At 40.9% G+C, this 22,702-nt stretch overlaps 1 protein-coding gene across 5 annotated transcripts in view; it reads right to left on the reverse strand.

The window, feature by feature from the left end:
* Positions 1-22,702, reverse strand: part of MROH1 (maestro heat like repeat family member 1) — a 204,420-nt gene that overhangs the window by 51,577 nt on the left and 130,141 nt on the right. For 3 of the 5 annotated variants that reach the window (XM_051971310.1, XM_051971306.1, XM_051971308.1), the window contains exons 22-32: positions 21,205-21,351; positions 20,933-20,959; positions 19,246-19,368; positions 18,539-18,618; positions 17,911-18,019; positions 17,555-17,650; positions 15,703-15,807; positions 13,939-14,074; positions 12,960-13,072; positions 4,787-4,939; positions 2,432-2,586 (exon numbers count right to left, since the gene is read on the reverse strand). In XM_051971310.1, coding sequence (XP_051827270.1) covers positions 2,432-2,586; positions 4,787-4,939; positions 12,960-13,072; positions 13,939-14,074; positions 15,703-15,807; positions 17,555-17,650; positions 17,911-18,019; positions 18,539-18,618; positions 19,246-19,368; positions 20,933-20,959; positions 21,205-21,351 — 1,244 coding nt within the window. The remainder of the gene's footprint in view (positions 1-2,431; positions 2,587-4,786; positions 4,940-12,959; positions 13,073-13,938; positions 14,075-15,702; positions 15,808-17,554; positions 17,651-17,910; positions 18,020-18,538; positions 18,619-19,245; positions 19,369-20,932; positions 20,960-21,204; positions 21,352-22,702) is intronic. The other 2 variants (XM_051971307.1, XM_051971309.1) reach the window with 1 other exon arrangement.

Consider the following 22,702-nt stretch of genomic DNA (forward strand, 5'->3'; position numbering starts at 1 on the left):
TGATTGTTTAGAAAAATGGATGAATCATCTACAGAAATAGAAGTGAATGGAGGAACATATATGCTAAGGAAATTTAGTTCATTTTTTATAAGCTGGGTTGAACTTACTGCTAGGACATCCAAAAGATGTTAAACAAGAAGTTGAAAATGTGGGACTGGAATTCAGTGGAGCTATCATAAAGATATGAGAGATATCTACATAAGGTTATATACAGGAAGTCATGGAACACGTGATTGCAAAGGGAAAAAGTAGAAAGACAAAAGAGTTGAGTACAGTGCTAGAGAAAAAAATTAATCCAAAGATAAGCAGATAAAGAGTATTCAGAGAAATAAGAGGCTCAGGAAGGAGCAGCATCACAGAAACAGAAGAGGAACTAGGCAAACAATGGAGATAAATGAAGTTAATGGTCATAGAAAGACCAAATTCGACAAAGGACTGAGACAGGGCCATGGGTGACCTCAGGGACAGCAGCATCCCTGACGTGATGAGGGGGAGTTGAGTGTTTCTAAAAAAGGAGAAGTAGATGCTGGTTTCAGCAAAACGAGGAAGAGCTTTTTTGTTTTTTTTCTTAAGGTTAAGAAGCCCTTAATATATTTGTAGGCACAAGGAGAAAAGCCAGCAGAAAAAAAGAAAGAAGATCAGAAGGAGTGGAAAGATTCCAAGAAAGGTACATTTCCAAAACACTGTGGTTTCCTGGATGAAGTGGAAAGCGCTTACTAGAAGGAAGTAAGAAATAAGGTTGGTTAGAGATGGTCGAGCCAGGTAACAGAGGGTCTAGAAGAGCAGAAGTCAAACTTGAAGCTCCAAGAGGCAGGCAATCACTGAGGGTTTCTGATCAGAACATAGGCATGATAAAAGCCATATTTAAAGAAGATTGTTCTGGCAGCATGCTCAGTACAAGCCATGGAGAAATACGAGATCATTACAGTAATCTATGGAAGAGATGATTAATTAGGACCTGAACTAGGCAGGTAGCCATGAGGATACAGAGGAAGGAATGGATAGCAGGCATCTTCAAAAAAGACTGACAAGACTTAAAGATTACGGTTGTACATGTGGATCCCTTTTTCAAGTAATTATTTTTGGCAAGGCAATTGAGGTTAAGTGACTTGCCCAGGGTCACACAGCAAGCATTAAGTATCTTGAGGCCGGATTTGAATGCAGGTCTTCCTGATTCCAGGGCAGGTGCTCTATCTATACTCCATAAATAATATTTTTAAGTGGACAAAACAAATTACAAAGAAAATCAATTACATAATTTTCAGATGGCTTGAAATCTATCCATAGTTATGGATACTCTCGTAGTTCACTTTAGGATAAAACCCCCTAATTTAGAGGAAGTTTGGTTTTGAGTATGATAAATCTGAAGGAATGAGGAGATGAATTAAGTCCAGCAGGCCAAGTGATGCATCTAGAACTCAGGTAACTGAACTAGACTAAAAACAAACTTTTGGAAACCATTTGCATTATGGTGCTGGAGTTGCAAATGGATAAATCAAGCCACCAAAAAGGATTAGGTTGCTGGGATTAAGAACATTAAAAAAAAAAGAAAAAAAAAAAAAAAAAGACGGCAAAAGATCAAGGGCTGAGTCTTGGCTAAATGTCCAAAGGTGGAAGTTACAGGAAAAAAGAGGAGTCAGTAAAAGGGAGAGAATATATTTGCAAAGGGAGATAGTAATCAGCAGTGTCAAAGAAGCTAAAGGAAGAGAAAGATTCAAGGAAGAGTGTCTATGGTGTATAGAGAAGGAGATTTGAAAAGATTCCTTTCAAATCTAAGATTCCATAATTCCATTACTAAATGTCAGAAGTTGGCCTGATATCCTAATGAGTTTGTGGTGGACTCCATGCCTAGTAGAAAACAATTTTCTTTTTAAAAAAATCACAAGAATTAAGAACTTAAAGAATTAAAGAGCAGGTGTGGACACTAAACAGGCTAGCCTTTCACTCTCCTCCTCTTTCCTCCTTTTGGTCCCAGCTGAGCCTCCACTAGAAGCAAGACCAGGTGCTGAGGGCAACCTCAGGCCTAAGCTGCTGGGGCAGATGAGGCCTGCCCCTTTATCCCACCCTGGTGCTCTACTTCCTGTTCACCTTTGTCCTAGAATGATGAGAAAGGAGAGCAGCCTGCATGTAGGGAATGGCTCGAGGAATGACAGGGTGACAGCTGAGGCATGAAGGAACCTCACAGACAAGGGTGTCTGGACTATGTTAATAGAAGGCTCAGTGTGGGTGGCCATGATGTCAGGGCAGGATCAGGGAAGAAAAGCCCTGTCACTTGCTCAGGCTCAGTGTCTGAGGATACTACACCAAATCCATTAAGTGATTGTACCGGATATATTAATGAGAAAATGCTGAGCCCTGGAGAAGTGCTGAGGGAACTTCCTCTACGACTACAGAACCAGCCCCACCAGACCATACCCCATAGAAATCATACCTGTCGAAGGGCAAGGGACTGGACAAGAGACTGGCCACCACTGCTGCCCTATGTTGAGATGCAAGGAGATACACGCTCTGCTGGATAGCCTTTGCCACATGCTCATCCTTCACCTCACATAACTTAGCATGGATCAGGCCCACTATTTCAGGCACCTAGAGAGAAATATGTCACAAACAACATATCAAGGGGCCAAAGGATAAGCAATGGCCACTTCCCCTCTTTTTCAGGCCAGGGAAGAGATTCCAGAAAACCAAAGCCAGTCAACTTCCCAAATAAGATTCAACTGAAATCTTTCCTGTTCAAATATGGTTCTTAGACAAACCCAGTTAGCAGCCTGTACAGGGTCTCTCCCCAGTTTCCTTTGTGGTTTATATCTCATACACACTCTCTCAACAACTTAGTTTTGGATTGCCCATTTAGGCGTTAATAAGTATCTATGTACTGAATCATATGCTAGGCCTTATGGGGGAAACACAAGGAGACTAACTAGGTGGAAGTATCTTTCTAACCATAGAGAATTCTAGCCTTGACTCTTATAAATTTCTCATGTTTTAGCCAAGTCAGATTGGCTGCTTTTCTGTGAACATATCCTCTGCTTTCCTGCTTTTACTCATGCGGCATTCCTTGCCTGTAAAACCCTTCAATCATTTATTAAAAAGAGAGCACAAATTTGTCTCAAAAAGTAGCACAAATGCATCATGCCTGTGCTGCTTTCCCTGATCTCCCAGGACAGAAATGACTTTTCCATTCTTTGAATTCTTGTGGCACTTTGCTCATATTCCCTCCTTCACCCCTCACTAGATCCTAATTTGTATTTTAGCTGTGTCAAATCTATCTTCCTGACTGAAAGTTCCTTGGATACCAAATCCATCGATATCTTACTTGACTAAGCACTGTTCACTATGAACAGGACCCTTAACCAAACTATAAATACTTCATTACTTTTCCCCCAAGCCTTTTGCAGAACCAATACCTCTATCCCCACTCTTTCTCCCCAAACACTCAAGTCCATTTATCTGTCTTATTTAAGAATCCCAGTCCTGGTAACTGGGAGACAGGATGCAGAACCAAGTAGCAAATTCATCAGGCAGGTTCTATTCAGTTAGTATCGTTAAGGCCTTCACTAAGATGACAATAGACTAGTTCCAAAGTCATGCTATCCCCACCACAAGTCAGCTACTTTTGCCTCAGAATAGAAAACAGATAATTTCTGACAAAGAAAACAAACTATGTTACTAATGGCAAATTCAGAGTTATAGTCAGCTCTCAGGTGATGCTGCCAAATGCATCCCTCCTTGCCCCTCCTCACTAGCTGATCTAGGACCTTCCCCCAAACCCTTGGGAAATTAACATCACTTTTGGTTTCAGGATCTAGTCTGGATTGCACGGGACTAAAAGGTGAGTCATCAGGACTGGAGCAATTCCAGGTATAGCCAACTCTAATAGGTAAAGATCTGGATCTCTGCAGCAATTCTAGAAGTAACAGGAAAGCCAAGAAAGGAAGAAAACTGGTGTTTCCAATTACAACCCCCAAATGTCAGTGGGTGGAAATGAAAAGAAAATTCAATCCAAAGTTTAAAAAGGAAAGAGAAGGCATGTTGAAACCTTTGACTCCTGCTTCTCCAGGAATTGCTCTCCCTGCTAAACCTTCCAGGTCAGGATTTCCACCCAAATCCAGTTTGCCCCAGAGCCTTGCTAGCTGGCTTTGAAGTGAAACCTTCAGGGCCTAAAGAGGCATGGAGAGTCAGGCAGGACAATCTTAAACAGTGTAAGTGACACATAGGAAAACGTCCAAGGAAAAGGGGCTAGGGGAGAAGACTTTTTTGGTTTCTGACTAGGGAAAAGGGGACTCAGATCTTAAACACTCATTTCCTTGCATAGCTAAGACAGGAGTCTTTGGGAAAGCTTTATTCCTTGACAAAACAGCATCACTCTGGAGGGAACAAAGAAAACTCTCTGGATGAAGTGACTAAGGCAAGCTGTAATCTAGCTGCCTTAAACCCTAGCTTGACTGAGGTGAAGGGAGGTTCTAAGACAGCATCAGGAGGTTCAGGGGCATTTTGTGGTGGAGCCCCAGGGTTCCAATTTAGGAAATACCCTATAACAACCTGTCTTCCCAATTCTTGAAGAGCTCACTGAGTTGTTCAAAGTAGATCCTTCTCCTAGAATATGGTAAGAACAGGGTCATGAACCTAAATTGGCATTCATCTCTCTACTTTTTCTCTTCTCCACTTCTAAGAGACAGGTAACAACTAGGCCTCTGCAAAGGAAGGCTTCCAGTTAATGACTCATAAATTCCAAAATCAGCTTCTATGGGGGAAAGGCTCCTTCAATGCCTACACAGTTCTTTACCTTCTCCAGTAATACAGCTCCCCTTTCCTTCAGCAGGCAGTTGATAATGACTGTGGCAGCACGTGCACAGTTCACATCAGGATCTTTTAGCCCTTCAAATGTTGTCAGGAGAAGGGAAATAAACTGATCTGGTGGTAAGCGCTTTCCAATAATCTGCAGAGAAAAAAGTTAGATGGCAGGAAACCATGGAGAAAAAGATTCAGATACATTCCCCAGCCCTAAGACACTCTATTTAGGTTCCAGTGGGTGAGAGAAGTAATAAAAACAATTACACTGTGAATGCAGCCACTTAAGTTTTGAAAATAATTAGGAATCTGAACTCTTGCCCTTGAATGTCTTAGTGGCCCAGCTGACAAAGGACTAAGGAAAGGCAAAAAGTACAAATGGTAACTATCAACCCCCTCTCCATCCAACAACAGTAAAGCTTATTCCTGTACAAGACCAACTTTTCTCTCAAGTGCAATTTAAGTAAAATATTGGAACGAATAAAGGCTAATGTCCATAATGTACAGTGGTTCAGAAGTAGGGAGAAGATAGTTCCTAAGAGATCTCTTGTTGATCACATTAAGATTCACTTAATATGAATCTCCATCTGAGATCCAGGCAATGGAAAGTCAAATACTTATGAAGGAAGCCAGCGTGCTAAGAATCAAAGTGCTCATGATATGTCAGATTTAGGTCCTTAGTTGCTCAGCCCAAGACTCACATATAAGCCCTATACTGTATCTTCCCTGGGGAGATGGAGAGCTAAATTAAATTTAATAAACATTTGTTAAGTATAAACAATACAGTTATAGAAAATAATTAAATTTATGAGTGTTGATAAAATCACCAAGAGAGAAAAGATGCAAAAGGAAAAAGAAGGCCTAGGACAGTCTGCGGAGATACCCATGTTAAGGGATGAGACACAAATGATGATCCAGTCATCAGAAAAGGAGAATGAGAATAAAGAGAGTGCAGGGTCAATTGCAAAGTACTATGAGGTTCAGAATAGAAAAGAGAGGCAACTTGGCACCTGGAGAGATTCAGGGAAGATTTCCAGTAAAATGTAAGTTCTTTGCCCTTCCTCAAAGATAAATGGTTAAAGGATATGAATAAACAGTTCTTAAGACAAGCATTGTAAATGATTAAAAACCATTGAGAGACTGCTTCAAAACACCAGCACCAAGAGAACAATAAATAAAAACAAATGAAATTTCTTCTCACACTCAGCAAACTGGCAAAGATGACAAGACAAGAAAATAGTGAATATCAAAGGGAAAGATAGGCACCCTGTATTCAATGTAGTGCAGGGATGCTAGATGGCTCAATGGATAAAACACTAAGTCTGGAGTCAGGAAGACCTAAGTTTCAAGTTGTAAGACCCTTGGGCATACCCTGTTTACCTAAATCCACTGGACAAAAAACCAGCAAACTGCTCCTGTGACCTTGTTAGGGAAACTCCATGGACAGTACAATTCACAAGGACACAGAACTGTATATAATTGAATGACTAAACAACAACAGAGCTATGAAATGGTCCAATTATTCCAGAGACAAACTTGAAATTATGCTAAAAAAAAAAACTGACTAATACATCCATTTTTTTTTGCCACAAAGTTCTACTAGGTGACTGTAGATACAGATAAGACATACAGATAAGCCGTAAACTACGGATAAACTATATGGTTAAAGCATAAGCTGCCCATCATGGCTCATGTGATAGGTAGTTTTTCTGGTCTGCTTTTTTCCTTCTTTATTTTGTAATCTTTTAACAAAACAATCCTGAAATAAGAAGGGAAGAGGAGAAGAACAGATTCAGCAATGCTAGTTGTATATATAATATTCGCAAAAACAAATTATAAACTCCTTGGGACTAGGGAACTGTCCTTATAGCTTCAGTATACAGTACTAAGTCTTACATATTATAGATCTAGGGTAGTTGGTGATTCAATAAACAGAGTATAGAAGTTGGAGTCAGGAAGACCTCAAACACTTACTAGCTGTGTCACTAAACCTCTGTTTGCCTCAGTTTCCTTAGCCATAAAATGGGGGATAATAATATCACTTACCTCACAGTAATTTTGTAAAAATCAAATGAGCACATAATAGGTGCTTGTTAAATACTGAAATAATCTGTGATTGAACGGAGAAAGTGGCAAATGATATGGGTAAATTGAAGGCAGGAAGGTAAGGTTAAACCCCTTCCAGGCAGAGAAAATCATAGGGTTTTGGAGCAGGAAGGGAGCTGAGCAGCTGCATCTATCTAGTCCAACCCTTTACCCAATTAAGCCTATCTATAGCATTCCCTCTCTGCTAGAACACCCCCATGGCAAGGAATTCACCAACTTCGAAGCCAATTTCATCCACTGTTGAAATGTCATCATTTAGAATTTTTCCTCATATTGAATCAAATATTGCCTTTCTCTAACTTCTACCCATTATTCTTATTTCTTCTAGTACTAGAGAAACTGTTCCCTTTTCCCAGTGCTAGTCCTTCAAATGGCAAAAGATAGCATCCATGTCTACCCTTTCTCAATAAATCTCCTCTCTAATTCTAGGGGAGTAAGAAAGGTCCTATTTCTTTCTCCTTATCTTCTCTTACATGTACATGCCCTTCAAGATGAAAAGTGCTAAGGATAACAGCTGTCTCTTCATTTCCTAAAACAGGCCTGGCCAATAGTGGCTCCACTACCTAAGGAGGAACTGATTTTGTTTCTGAGGGAAACAACTGTTGGAACTAAGGTTCTGTATGTGAATACCCCATTTATTTCTTTCTCACTCGCTTCATTCATCCCCTGAGATGAGTTTTTATCATCTATAAAGAATACAGTTTTCAATCAATCAATCAACAAATAGTTAGTAAAGTCTATTATATGGTTTACTGGGGAAATACAACATACATTTGAGTGTAGTGGCCAAGAAAGGAAATTTTGGTCTAAGCCAAAGTTTCTAAACCTGGGTACAGTTTATTAAAAGCATTTTTATAACTTTCAATTTAGTGGAAATCCTATGTATTTTATTTTAGGCATTTAAAAAACAGCATTCTGAGATAAGATCCATAGGCTTTACCTGACTGCCAAAGGTCCACGACAGAAAAGAGGTTAAGAAGCCCTGGTCTAGGCAGTCATAGGAATTCTCAGGACAGCCACAGCACAGTAGATAGTCTTGTCCTCTCTAGTAGCAATAGTAATATTCACTTGATTACTGTTACCTGAGCAAGAGGTAAAAAGCAGGGAGTGGAGTGGAATGAGGAGGGGACAGTTGCAAGGCATCTGTTAAATTGTATTTGATTAATAGGTTCTGCACACCAAGCAACAGTTTTCTTTCTTTTAGTCCATCAAATTGTACTAAGTAACATGAGATTCGGAATGAAAATGGGGAAGATACGGCATTTCCATTCCTCTGGCCCAGCTCAAGGCAAAGGCTATGGCTACAGTCTTGCCATCATAGAGAATGTACTGGTATAAAGCCCATCATTTAATGACTAGATATACAGCTTCTGATCAGAGTTTTTAGAAAGATGATCAGAAAGAAAGACCAAAAGGCAACAACATCCATTAACAAGAGGAGATGCTATAATTATGAGCAGTTGGGAAGGAGAAATATTTATCTGCCACCAAAGGTACCTCTGAGGCTAGCTCAGATGACAGAAGACGTGGGCTGTCAGTTTAGCACAGATCTTTCTTTCAGGTTTTAGAATAAAACTATTAAAACATTTCATCTAGGCCAAAGTCTGGGAGAAAATCAAATCTTAAAGTATACGTTAGGGAGAAACTCCAGAATGTCTTTTCCCAATAAAGTGAGGAGCCATCTTATTCTAAGCTTTTGGTAGGAGGTAGAACAGGATAAAGTGCCCAAAGAAATCTGTGTTCCCAACTCCCAGCAATCATTGCTGCCTGGCACCATGCCCATCCATCAGAAGTCATCTGTCCAATACTAAATCACCAGTCACAGCAGCGCAAGGTCCTCTTCCAGGAGGTGCCAAATCCTTTCTTTCCCATTTGGCTCAGCAGAGATCAACTGAGTGCCCCTAGTTCTAGTAGCCCTGAGGGAATTCATCAAATTGATGAAATCACACGCAGGAAAAAAACCCAACTTAGGAAATAGACACATTTCTTCCCATAATTCCAGTTATACTCCAGTGACTTTAGTGTCCCAGTCTCCAAAGAATAAAAGACAAGCTCTACATCTTAGTAACTGGCTCCCACCTCTCCTCCAGCCTTATTGCACATTACTTCTGTTCACATTCTATTTTCTAGACCAAACAGATTACCTGACTTCATCTTGCCAAACAAGGATGGCTTTTGCATATTTAGGCACTAAAATCTTTCTCTTCAAGAACCAGACAAGGCGCCACCTTTTCTATCAGATCTTTCATGATTTACTACTTGAAAATGAGCCTCATCCTCAATCTCTATTCTCTGTCAAATTTCTCCCACAATTGGGGCAGCTAGATAGCACAGTGGATAGAACACCAGCCCTAAGTCAAGAGAATCTGAGTTCAAATTTGGCTTCAGACACTTAACACGTCCTGGCTGTGTGACCCTGGGCAAGTCACTTAACCCCAATTGCCTCAGGAAAAAAAAAAAATTTCTCCCAATTATCACATAGTAACTTGTGTTACAGGATTCTATTTGTCATTCTCCTACTTCCTTATAAATTCCTTGAGGTCAAGATTCATGTGATTCTTCATCTTTTCATATCCATTGTCTAGCACAGGGTAGATTCTTGATAAATAATGAATATGACATTTCTTAGGGCCCATACCAGGCTCTCAGAGCTTAAGATCATGGCTCAGGCTATGAGAGGTATCCTCATCTGTATAGCTGGTCTTCAGAGCTGGAGAAAGGCTAGTATAATAACTAAATAGTAGCATAGTGCCTTCCTTGGGTGTCTGCTATTTTCCTCTCATTTCTGCCCACAACATTCAGCTAAATCAATTTTAGTTTGCTAATTAAGGATGAATCCATAAAGGATGTTAGCTGAAACACAGAAACAGGAGTGAAGACAATAACAAAATAAATCTCTTGGGGTCCAAACATGGGGTTATGGCAGGGCTTTTCTTCCCCACTCTGCTCTTCCCTACTGAGTACTGTAGCTTTGGTTCAATTCCTGGCTTCCTAGCAGCTCCAGCATTTCCAGGAGCCAGCTGTAGCTAAGAATGCTATTAACCAGACATTCTTAACCATGCAGTCTGATCTCTTCTCTCTGAAAAGGACCATACCAGAGCAAACCACGCCTGATGGGCCACTATATTAGACTGCAGCAACACCCCATAAGTGGGGCCTCCTGGGAGTTCACTCAGAAAAGCCAGATGGTGCCAAAAGATTCCTAAGCTGGACCACGTCTGTAATCTGTAGCCTAAGTTGACCTTCCAGAGACTAATAGGTATAGGGTCACATGTTCTTTCTAACCCTAACTGAAGGGTCAAGTGCCTTGACAAAAGTCCCTACCCCACTGGCTGTTAAGTAACCCCTACCAGCTGGCTTCTCAAAAGAGAACAGTCAGGGGTCATAAATTCCAAGTACAGGAGCCCCTGGATCACTTCATATATTTCTATGTAGCTCAAATTCCCTTGCTGGTGAAGCTGAAGCTAAGAGCCAACAAACATTGCCTTGAGGTTTCCGTTAAGGGGGTAGAAGCACCATTACTCAGGGGATAGAGATTGTATGTTCTTAAAAGTGGACTCAGACCTTGGTATCTCATCTGTGGCCACTACAGACAAAGCCTATAAAGGGTTCTAATTGAGAAGAGGGATTATTAGATTGGCTAAGATGACAGGAAAAATTAATGATGAATATTGGAGGGGATGAGGGAAAACTGGGACACATACATTATTGGTGGAATTGTGAATGGATCCAATTTGGAATTATGTCCAAAGGGCTATCAAACTGTGATTTAGCAGTGTCTCTACCCCAAAGAGATCATTAAAAAAGGGAAAAGGACAAACAAATATTTGTAACAGCCTTTTTTGTAATGGTAAGGAACTGGAAATGTGAGTGGATGCCCATCAGCTGGGAAATGGTTGAAAAAGTATATGAAAATAATAGAATATTACTATTTTGTAAGAAATGATGAGCAGGATGATTTCAGAAAAGCCTGGAAAGACTTATATAAATTGATGCTGAGTAAAGTGAGCAGAACCAAGAGAATATTGTATATAGTAACAGCAAGTTTATGTGATGATTAACTTTAATAGATTTAATTCTTCTCAGCAATGCTGTGATCCAAGAAAATGATAACAGATTTGGGATAGAAAATACCATCTGCATCCAGTTGGCATTGGGAGAAGTAATTTTTCTCTAAAGACAGACTAAACATCTTATATTGGTTATTTTGTCTTTTTTATTCTTGATTTAGCCCTGATAATGTTTTTATAGTTCTCATTTGTGTTGGAATTTAGCAGGGAAGCTATAGGATTGAAAAATAATTATTTTATGTTTGTAGCAGCCCTGTTTGTAGTGGCTAGAAACTGGAAAATGAATGGATGCCCATCAACTGGAGAATGGCTGGGTAAATTGTGGTATATGAATGTTATGGAATATTATTGTTCTGTAAGGAATGACCAGCAGGATGAATACAGAGAGGCTTGGAGAGACCTACATGGACTGATGCTAAGTGAGATGAGCAGAACCAGGAGATCATTATACACTTTGACAACGATATTGTATGAGGATGTATTCTGATGGAAGTGGATTTCTCTGACAAAGAGACTTAACTGAGTTTCATTGGATAAATGATGGACAGAAACAGCTACACCCAAAGAAGGAATACTGGGAAATGAATGTGAACTATTTGATTTTTGATTTTCTTCCCGAGTTATTTTTACCTTCTGAATCCAATTCTCCCTGTGCAGCGGGAGAACTGTTCGGTTCTGCAAATATGTATTGTATCTAGGATATACTGCAACATATTTAACATATATAGGACTGCTTGCCATCTTGGGGGGGGGGAGGAGGGAAGGAGGGGAAAAAACGAAACATAAGTGATTGCAAGGGATAATGTTGTGTAAAAATTATCTTGGCATGGATTCTGTCAATACAAAGTTATTATTAAATAAAATTAAATTTAAAAAAAAAAAGAAAAGAAAAAAAAAGAAAAATAATTATTTTAAAGATTAAACCAAAGCATCATTAGCAACACAAGTTGCATGGAGAAATGGATTTGCTCAAAGTTAGAGCTTTTCTTACTTAGCTAGGTAAAAGCACCTGATTTGAGGAAAGACATTCCAGAACTTCAAAGTTTTGAGGGAATTATAAAACATTATGTCCTGGTCCAAAACAAGTCCCCACTTCCATCCTTGGTTTCAGCTTAAATTTTGAAGTAGGACTAATTAAGAGTAATGGTAATGAACAGAACTGAGTTGCTTAGAAAGAATAAAATGAACATATCTGAACATTTCAGTTGAGGACAACATATTGAAGGAGGAGAGTGGAAAAAGCCAAGAATTGGAAATTAAATGAAAGATCTGTACAGCTCAGGTGGCAATTTGTTTGTTTGATTTTCTCTGAAACCCCCAAGACTAAATTCAGAATGAGAGTACTGTGAATAAGCCTTTGAATGCTTTGAATTCAGCTTTTTTGGGTGACTGTTTATTTGCTTTTTCTTTCTCTTGGTTTTTTCCTTTTTGGTCTGATTTTTCTTGCATAACATGACAAATAGGGAAATATGTTTAAGTATAACTTGTATCAGATTTCTTGTTGTCTTGGGGGGAAGGTAAGGGAGAGAGGGAAAAAAAATTTGGAACATAAAACCTTACAAAAATAAATGCTGAAAACTATCTGTACATGTATTTAAAATTCTATTAAGAAAAAAAAAAAAAGAAGAGGGACTTTTCCATTTTGGCCTGAATTTCCCAGGTAACTCCTCTACGAAGAGCTGATTTGTGCCTGCCCTATGTGATCCACATCTGCTAGTCTAATTGTCTACAAGAATTACTGAAAGCAGGTCCTTCCTTCCCTCCCTCCCTCTTTCCTCTCCATCCCCCAATCCCCTCACTCCCATCCCCTGTCTTTTCCACCATTAACTGAACTCCTTGACCCCTGACTGATTCTAAGGCTTCTCATGTTCTTGCAGTAGAGATCTAAGTATCGCTCCTTGCTGAAGTTGTTCACAGGCTGGCTGTGGAGACTTCATCTGCCACTGTCCCACTGAAGTAGGATTCTAGGGCTAGGATTCTAGTGGCTAGTACCTGGGCAATGCTGTAGCAGGTATGGAAGAGAATAGTGACATCAGGATTGGTTAGGTTATCCTTGAGAGCTAAGAGCTTCTCTGCTACTTCATCCTGATAGTCTTGGGCAAAACCTGTAGGGGAAAAGAAAGTTCATCAGCATAGCCTAAGTAAAGCATTGTTCAGTCCAACTTCTAATTCTTGGAATCAGGGTGCCCTCTCCTGGTGGCAACCCTTCCAGAAAGTTAAGCTAAATGTTTAGCTGGGCCCGAATGGGCTCCTCCAGGTTCCATGGCACTTCACAGAGCCATTTCTTTTCCTATTTCTATAAGCACTAGATAGAAAACATACCAAGACTAATCCATTTAAGGGGGAAGGGGAGAGGGGAAACAAGTAACAAATGCAATGCCTGAAAACCAGCCACATGTAACTAATTTACCATCTATGGGGCATTCTCACTTAGCTTTGGAAAAAACTTTCACTCAAGAGCAGCGAGGTGGCACAGTGGATAGAGCACCTTGAGTTAGGAAGTCCTGAGTCCAAATCCAACCTCAGACACTTCCTAGCTGGGTGGCCTTGTTTGCCTCAGTTTCCTCATCTGTAAAATGAACTGGAGAAGGAAATGGCAAAACCACTCCAATATCTTTGCCAAGAAAACCCCAAACAGGACTGAAAATGATTAAACAATAACAGTACAATAAAGTTTTCACCCATACTAGACAACATATGCAATTCCAAATCTAGCTGCTCCTACTTTATGGATCTTTAGCCAAAACAGATTTAGCGCTAAATCTCCAAAATGTTTCTCTTTACACAGCTATACCTACTCGTTATAAAAATGAGAGACCTGAGACCCAAGGAGGAGAGCTGATTTACCCATGATCCTCCAAAATCAGAGTCAAGATTAGAAACCAAAGTTGGCTCATTAGGCAGACTTACAATGACCATTCCTTTTTCCTAGCCCCCTCCCTACCCTCCCACCTCACCCAGTGGTTCTTACCCTCATAGAATAATTGTATATAGAGTAAGGAGTAAACACAATCCAAGGCATCATGTCGGAGAGAAGGCAGTGAGTCTGCACACCTCGGAGAGAAGATCCCAACAAGGAGCCCCAAGTTATGGAATGGTACAATTGCCTGGGAAGAGGAGGTAACCAGAATGGATTTGAAAAGAAGTTTGGAGCCTCATGGGCAACATTCACTCCTATCCCCTGGGAAACCAAGTCAGGTAGAGCCCTACTGCAGCCCTGCCTTAGAGCTAGGGCAGGTGGCATGGGGGAGCTGACCCCACTCAGAATAACTATCACCACTCCAGGATTTTCACCTCAAGGACCAGTGCAATTAAGCAGTGTAGCATGCTCCATAAGAAGCAGAAATTCAGGAAAGGCAAGCCAAGTTTCAGAAGAGAAGTAAGTTATAATTTTGAAAGACAAGCTTTGGGTTAACCAGAGTGCCAGACTTAAGTGCCATAACTTCACTCATCCCAGCAATCGTTCACTGCATGTTAAGGGCCGTATCTTAAACATCCATAAACATGCAGGGCCAGGTTAAGGTGTGTTTACGTGATTCACATTTACATACATTTCACCTTTGTTCTGATGATGTCACTAAAAAGGTTTTACATTCATTCCCTTCCCACCGTCCCCACAGTTACCACAGACCACCAGGTCTTTATCATTTCTTACTGGGTGATATAAGAGCTTCCTGACTGATTTCTCTATGTCCCAATCCAACCTGCACAGGCCATCAGATTAATGTATCTTAATGCATGTCTGATCAGTCGCCAACCTATTTATCAACTTTTAATGATACCTATCAACTCCTTCTAGAATCAACTACAATCAGGTTAGTTCAAGCATTGGGATGCCCCACTCCTTCCTAGCCTTATTCCTACCAGGGGAGCAGTTTATTTATAACTCTTTGCTTTAGCCAAACTAGACTACAAGTCATGACTCAAATACTTTATTCTTTATTCTTTTCTTGATGCCTTTACGAACTTTGCTACTTCTCTCACAAACTTCAATTATCAAATTCCCTATTCATTCTTTATGGCCCAGCTTAAACATTATTCTTCTCCAGGACATTTTCCTAGATTCTTCCAGTTAGAAGTGACTTCTCTTCCACCACCACCCCCAAATCCCCAGAGAACTTCATGTCTTTTATGATAACTTATAATTAATAACTAGTTTCATCACTCCCAGGATACTATAAGCTTACTGGGGCAGGGATTTTTGCATTCCCCACAGTACTTCACAAATGTTAAACAATTTTAGTAAAATGCTCTTCTCTTCAAAAAATATAGCAGGGATGATTCCTTACCTTCAACCCCCAATTAGATATAAAGGTTACTTGAAGATTCAACAGAAAGGCAGGGAGGAGAAAAAAAGATGAAGATGAAGACCAAAGGAGCCCAATGTGTTAAGAGTATATCAAAAACAGGGTGAAGGTAAATTAGAAGGGATACAGAAAAGTAAGCCTAAAGGGAGCGCAAGTAACCAGAGAAAAGATAGGAAGGGCAGACTAAAGAGGAAACAGCTTATCAATCAAAGATTTGCAAAAGTGGAATGGGTTGCTTCAGGAAGTACTAAGTTCTCCATTATTAGAGGTCTTCAAGCACAAGTTGACAACTACTCATGAGAGATCTGGACTAGAAGCCCCTGGAGGTTCCGTCCAATTCTGGCAAGGGAGGAGACAGTCAACACATCTGGAGGGCAAAAGAGGGAGTCGTGCCATGAGGGAATCTGGGGGCATGCAGACATACTTACAATTACATTCAAATGTTCCAAGAAGAAGCGCAACAAATAGGCACTCAACCCAAGAGCTCGTTCCCGCTCATGTCCTTTGGGAGATTTGATCCATGGGGTCAAATGCTAGAAGAAGGATAAGAAGGAAGAGAACTTTACCACACCAGAGCCAACTAGGATGGAGACACAGATTTCTGAGGCAGAGGCCCCAGCTGCTGCCCATTAGTCGCAGGAAGACAGCTGAGCAGATTCTCCCTTTGAGTACTGGCTTCTCCGCCAGCAGCAGTACATTCCAACTCCAGTTTCAGAGAAGTGTGGATGGGAGCAGGGAGTCGAGTAGCAGTACAACAGCCATCCCTGGCTATCCCATGTGGCTATCCCATACTGGCCAGCACTTTAAACGAACAGGTGCTATAAAATTCCCAGGTCAGATACTGACTTTCTCAGGGTTCCTTCTTTCTGCCAGCCAAAACATGTTTAATTGACTCCACACTTTGACAAGCAGCCCCATGAGGGAGGTTTTTGCTCTTTGACCTAAAAACAATGGCTATCTGTTCATGAGTACCATCCCTTACTTTCTAGCGTGCCTGGCTCCTTCTGAAGTGCCTCCATAGATATAACTCTATGTGGACTCAACATCTATTGGAAAAACAAAGCTCTCATAAAAACAGAGGAAACTCATATGAGAGCCAAGTAGAAACAGCATCTCAGTGAGGAGTGTTCAACTTCCATTTCATGTTGTATTGATATGATGTAAGTAAGCCTTAAACATCTTGACTCCTTAGGAGAATAGGGAAATTATGCAAGAAAGGCAGGATGCAAAGGACAGACACATGCCCATGTCCACTGTTTCAGAAGCTCACCAAACCAAAGTCATACTGGGATATATGAGAGGCTCCCTATGTGCCCGCTTCGGCTCAATCAGACCCATAGACAACAGATTTAGTAACTCAGTTGTTAATGGAAATACAATCACTTCAAAAAAAGACTAGTAGGAGAGATTTTTTATTTCCAAAATGTATAGTTCTACCATCAAAAAAAAAAAAAAAACTACTTCATGAAGTATTAGGTAACAGCAAGGTAATAATTAATCAGAAGAGGCTAAGACTTAGAGGTGACATGAGAACAGTGTTGGAACGACTATTGAGCAGAAGAATATATATATAAAGGCTTGTGCTACGTGGCCTGAGAGGGTAAAATTAGGAGTGACAAGATATTTCAGAGATGCAGATTCTCTTTGATGTAAGGGAAGACCTTAACAATTAGAACTGTCTAAAAGTGGAGTGGACTACCTCAGGAAGTACTGCCATCACTGGAGATCCTGAAGTAGAAACTGAATGACTCCTTGTCAAGAGTCATTGGCAAGGGAGGAGACAGTCAAGTCTGGTAATACCCCAGCTCCAGGATGTCAAGAGTCTGATGCAAGGCTCCTGCTCACAGACAGGTTGCCCTATACACCCTCAGAGGTCTCTTCAAACTCAGATACTAAGGCATAGAATAATTATAATTGTGTACTCCCCTTTCTCTGCTCCTAAACCAGAACCAGGGCTGAAGAGGATAGGCCTTTTAGACAAAGACAAAGCCTATCTAGTGCCCTACTTAAGAATGCCTGCTGGCTCAGGGAAATACTAGCTCTCTCCACTATAGGAACATAGGGCCCATGAAGGAAGCATCAAAGGAACTGTCTATCGAGCTGGCCTGAATAGCTCCTGGCTAAATGAGGAAGTGAAAGAAAAGTCCCACATCTCACATTAAAAGACATTTAAAACTATCCCAAGAGCTGGGAATCAGATGTGGCTGGACTCCCTGAAGCCATGAGGATGTAGTAATAAGGTCTGAGCCTCTCTTTGTTCTGTGGAGCTCACCACCATACCTCAAACATGTTCTGCAGGCCTTGGGGAGTTAAGTTTCGAAGTAGAAGGCTTGTCAGCAAATCCTTGAGCGCAGTCATAGTATCAAAGAACAGAGTCTAGATAAAGAAAAAGAACATTTCTATTGGTTTAAAAAGGCCCCATTTCCTTCCAAAGAAGCTTGAAAGGAAGGAAAGGGAAACAGATTCAATACAGGAGTCAAATTTTAGGCCACAACAGTAGCTTTCCAGGGATCAGACAGAGTAGACCCCACTAACCTGGGAATACATATACATATTGAAGCCAATTCCAGCTACTTCCTGCCCCTCACCCTAAATGAACTCCCTGGTTAGCTCTACTCAGGACCCATCAATCACACCTTCTGGCAGGAGGTTATCCCAGCATCTGAAGGAAGGCCCAATACACTATGTAGGCAGCTGTGGACCAATTCAGCTTTGTCCAGTTCTTCTAGTGGAGGCTCCAATGTTCTTGAAAGTTGGTCAAGGAAGCCAACCTTGAGTATCTGAAATATTTATCTCCATTTTATAGGGCTTCTAAAGACTGGGACAGCTAGGAACTTTTTTATAGGGCAGTCAGGGACCCTGATGTGCACAGGTCTACTTGTGTCAGACCTACTATGTTGGAAATCGTCATGAATCCAGTTTAAATTCATCTGTTCTATTTGAAAAGGAAGCTCTGGACATTGTCAAGTTATTCTATTTATGTTGATTCTGTTGGAGCTCAGGTGCAGGAAAGGAAGGCAAAGGGAGACAAAAAAACAAAAAGATACCTTATGGCAAGAGTGAGAATTTTTCAGTAAAGGCACCTGATTCCACCTAGCTAGGAAAGGGCTGTGATCACAGAAGATGGATGTGTCCTCTAAGGTCAACTAGAGAATGCTGCAGCTGCCTGATAATATCACCTCAATCTCAACAGATGTTCTCCCCCAGCACACTGAGCACCCACCATACAATTTAGGCATTTTCCAGAGGGAAGAGAAAGGATACGATAGGTAAGTGCAGGCAATCATGGCTCTCTTTCGTATTGCTGTCTTCAGAAAGTCCATAGGCTCTGCTCTGATAAATTCCTAAAGCAAAGCAATCCAAAACTGCCTCTCAGGATTTGTCTCAGGGTTTCTCTTCCTGTTATGCTATCCACTTACTGCTCACCTACTTTAAAAGAGGGCTTCTTAAACTTTTTTCATTAACAACTCCTTTTCATCCAAGAAATATTTACACAAACCCAGGAATATAGGTATATAAAATAGGTATGCAAATTAAACATTTACTGATAATAAACCATAATTTCATGACCCCCCCCATTCAGTTATGAGACCCCATAAAGGGGTCATAAACCAGTTTAAGAAGCTGGTCTTGAAAAGATATCCTTCTCTTCTTCAGAGACAAATTTGTTGTGGAAGATCCCTAATGTTCCCTACTCTATGTACATTTCAACTCTTTCCTTCCAATTCCTAAAGCCACCAACCTAAATTCACAGACCCTTCCAATGAATCCCAACCATACCTCCCAATATATTGTGTTGGCTCCCTCACAGGCCCGCCACAAACTAGTAAAAGGCCCTCATCCTGTCTTACTGCAACATAATTCCTAACAATGTCCACAGCCATCTTGGAATCTTGGGCTTCCCAAAATTTCTATGAAAAACCCATTCAATCTTAAAATTGAAAGATAATTTCAGCTTGGTTTTGCCTCACCATCATCTGAGCCACCAGTTCTGCTTTCTGAGAGAATACGAAGGAAGAAGACTGAACACTCTTACAGATGGCCTGGCTGATCATACAGATGCTCCGAATGAGGCACAGCTTCAGTGTTAGATCCTGATGACAAACATCCGAGGAGAAAAAGTTGGAAATGGGCACTAAGGAATAGCCAGCAGACTTGCCAGAGCCAATTACCACCAGCAAAACTGGCAATCACACAAGCCTAAATCAAGTGGGACAAAGGAATCTAAGGACAGGAGGCCTAAGCTCTTTTAAAAATTCTTTTTTAAGTATCCTGGGTCTAAAGTCAGAACACTTGCGATCCCTGAGACTGGGAACATTCCTCAACTTCCTGCAATGGAGAACAACATTCCCAAATAAATAAGGCTGAAGTTTAAAACCTAGCATCAATGGCCTCCATCATTCAATGCTGATCACTTCTGTTGTGGGGCAAAATTTTCCTCTCTAAAGGCAGAAATATCCTCTACTTCCTTAGGAAAGGGGCCTTAAAGGACATTGCCTTCTCCTTCCTCTTGTACTTTTAGCTAGTTATCTTGAAGGCCTGAACCTGCTCCAAACAGGGTCCAAAAGTACAAGTGATTCATTCCCTAAATCTCAAGATATTCAACTCTGCTATGACTCAATATCCCCAAATTCAAGGGGTATTGACTTTATGAGGTTCAATTTTGTTTTAACTGAGGAATGCTTCCTGAGCCCCAATGAAATAAATAACCTTTGCCTATGATATTATTGTTACCACTTAAGCCTTTTTGCAAAGATGTTAATTCCTGCTTAAAGCATTAGTCATACATTAGGTGTCCATTACCAAGAAGGCCATGTTTAGAAAAAGTCCCCATAGATAGGATGGACACAGTACTTGTCTTTCCTAATCCCCAAGAAATCTTGACTGATAGGAATCTACCTATCACATGAGGATTACTGGGTAGGACAAAGAGGTTCCAACCAACACCAAAAAAGGGCTGTTCAACAACTTCTTTGGAAAAAGAGGAGCAGCAATACTATGAATTACAGAATCTTCCTCTAAATAGTAAGAGGGATTTCTAAGATTTCTTCTAGTTCTGATATTCTAGGTTATTTATGAAATGAGTGAAGAGAGACATTAATCCCTATTTATGTTTCTGCCTTCACCATCTCTTTCCCCCAATGGTCATGATCTAATTACATACATTAGGTTTGCTCTAACCATAAGCATCCCCCAGGCAATAGAGAAGCAAAGGTGCGGGAACCAGAAGGGTTGGTCTATTTTTTAAAGAGAATGGCCCAAATGCCCCAAAGAAAGGGATCCCAATCATTTTGTAGAAGCTCTGACCAACAGGGCAGACTTCACATGTATCACTGAAGCTTAGAGATGAAGGGAGGCAAGAATATTTATAGGGCAAAAGGTCTGTGGGCCTGCACCTACACAGGCTCCAGCCAGCCCCAACCCCAACCCCAGCCCCAGCTCTAGAAAGATAGGATAAAGAAGGGAGGAAAGGGAAGGTGGAAAGAATTTCCTCAAATATTCAGTTTCCTCCTTCTGAACACAGGGTCCCCAAGGCAGCAGAACCCAGGAAGCTCTTTCCTAGAGCCTTCATCCCTGATGCTCATTACCAAGTATATAGGAAAACACAGAAATAGCAAAGGAAGAACAGAGTTCGACTTTAATTCCTCAACACTGTACCTTAGTTTCTACCTTTATTCCCAGAACCTGAACAACAAAAAAAGTAAAACAAAAAATTAAAATGAGCAACTGTAGTATAATTAAACACTTAATTGCCTAGCAGTCTCATCATGTGCATCCCCTGCCCTGCTAAACTTCACCTGGCCCAATCCCATATTAGCCGGGGCTCCATGAAGAGCCAGTTTCTGACAAGAGCCACCTTCTAGGCTTGGCACCCTCCTACCACCTTCCAAGCCCCTGTACCATGGGCAAAAGTTGTCCAGGTTCCCCACCTTGGTGTTGAAGTACTGGAAGACATTCCTGAGTATGTCAGATTCAATCCTAGCCAGCACCAGCTCTTGGGGGGCATGCATTGCCACTTGTCCATAGCACAGGATTAATGTGCTTTTAACTTTGTCCACTTCAGTATCGCTGCGGTCCTGACAGGATAGAGGAGGGATCAACACTCAAAACACATACTTGCTGTTCTATCTCCCCAGTATTGCCTTCAATTCCTATAATCTCCCTCCTCCCACAAAGAAGGAAAAGATGGAAAAAAGGGGAGGTGAGAAGAGTCACTTTCAAGTAGGCCAGTGAATATTCAATCAATTCAAATGTTACTGGGATAGTAGAAAGTGAATCTCCTTTTTAGGAGAAACTGTATTCTATCCAAGCAGATAGTCTTTGTCCAAGTGCTAAAGTCTGGAAAATATTAGTAAAGTGTACAGGCCTAAGGAGACATAAGGAAGAAGATAAGAGGTTGCAAAAAGGATTTGCCTCTATAAAATAAAAGGCTGTAGTGGAGAAGAGGCATAGCAAAAAACAAAAACAAAAAAAAACCCTACATCATAGCTGGTGGACAAAGGAAGACAGCAGATCATCATCTCAGAAGTAGTATGGGTGGTGGGAAAAGGGCTAGATTAAAATTCAGGAACCTGGGATTACTTAGCCCTATATTCACTAGTTCTAATGTTAAGAAATCCAGTCTCCCTTCTCTGATCTTGTGTTTTCATCTCTGAAATTAAGTGGATTGAGATAGATCAGGAGGTCTTCACTTTTCTTCTCTAATAAATGGACACCTCTGGTAATCAATCTGGTGAAACCTATGAAGCCCTTCTCAGAATCATGTTTTTAAATGCATAAAATAACTGGAACACAAAAGAAACTAGTTACATTGAAATATAGTTGTCAAAATATTTTTAAAAACAAGGTCACAGATCTCAGGTAAGAACTCCTGAATTAGAAGATCATTAAGGTTCTTTTGAGCTTTGAGTCAGGGAGTATGTAACTTAATCAAAGAGGGAGAAAAGGGGGGAAGTTTCACCTGAGAAATCAGTCCCTTCCTTGTCAGTAGGGTCTGATTCCTGCTCAAGTACTGATTTCTTTCTCCTTTGGGATGAAACAGGGATATTAACGTTGCTCAATACTAACTGCAGCTAAGGGGCAGCTAGGCAGCAGGAAATGGTGTGCCAGGCCCAGAGTCAGGAGCACTCCTCTTCCTGAGTTCTCATCTGGCTTCAGACGCTCATTAGCTGTGTGACTCTGGGCAAGTCACTTAACCCTGCTTGCCTCAGTTTCCTCTGGAGTTGGAGAAGGAAATGGCAACCACTCCAGTATGTCTGCCAAGAAAAGCCCAAATGGGATCATGAGAGTTGGACAGTATTCAACATCAACATTCCTTTCAGCCACCAAGGGGCATAAACTGATAAGAAGAACTGTATCCAACTCCCAAGTCAAGATTGTCATGAAACTTCAGCAAGAAAGGAAAGACGGCCCTTTGGAAAAGTTTGT

This window comes from Antechinus flavipes, chromosome 1 (genome assembly GCF_016432865.1).
Source record: "Antechinus flavipes isolate AdamAnt ecotype Samford, QLD, Australia chromosome 1, AdamAnt_v2, whole genome shotgun sequence".
NCBI lineage: Eukaryota > Metazoa > Chordata > Mammalia > Dasyuromorphia > Dasyuridae > Antechinus > Antechinus flavipes.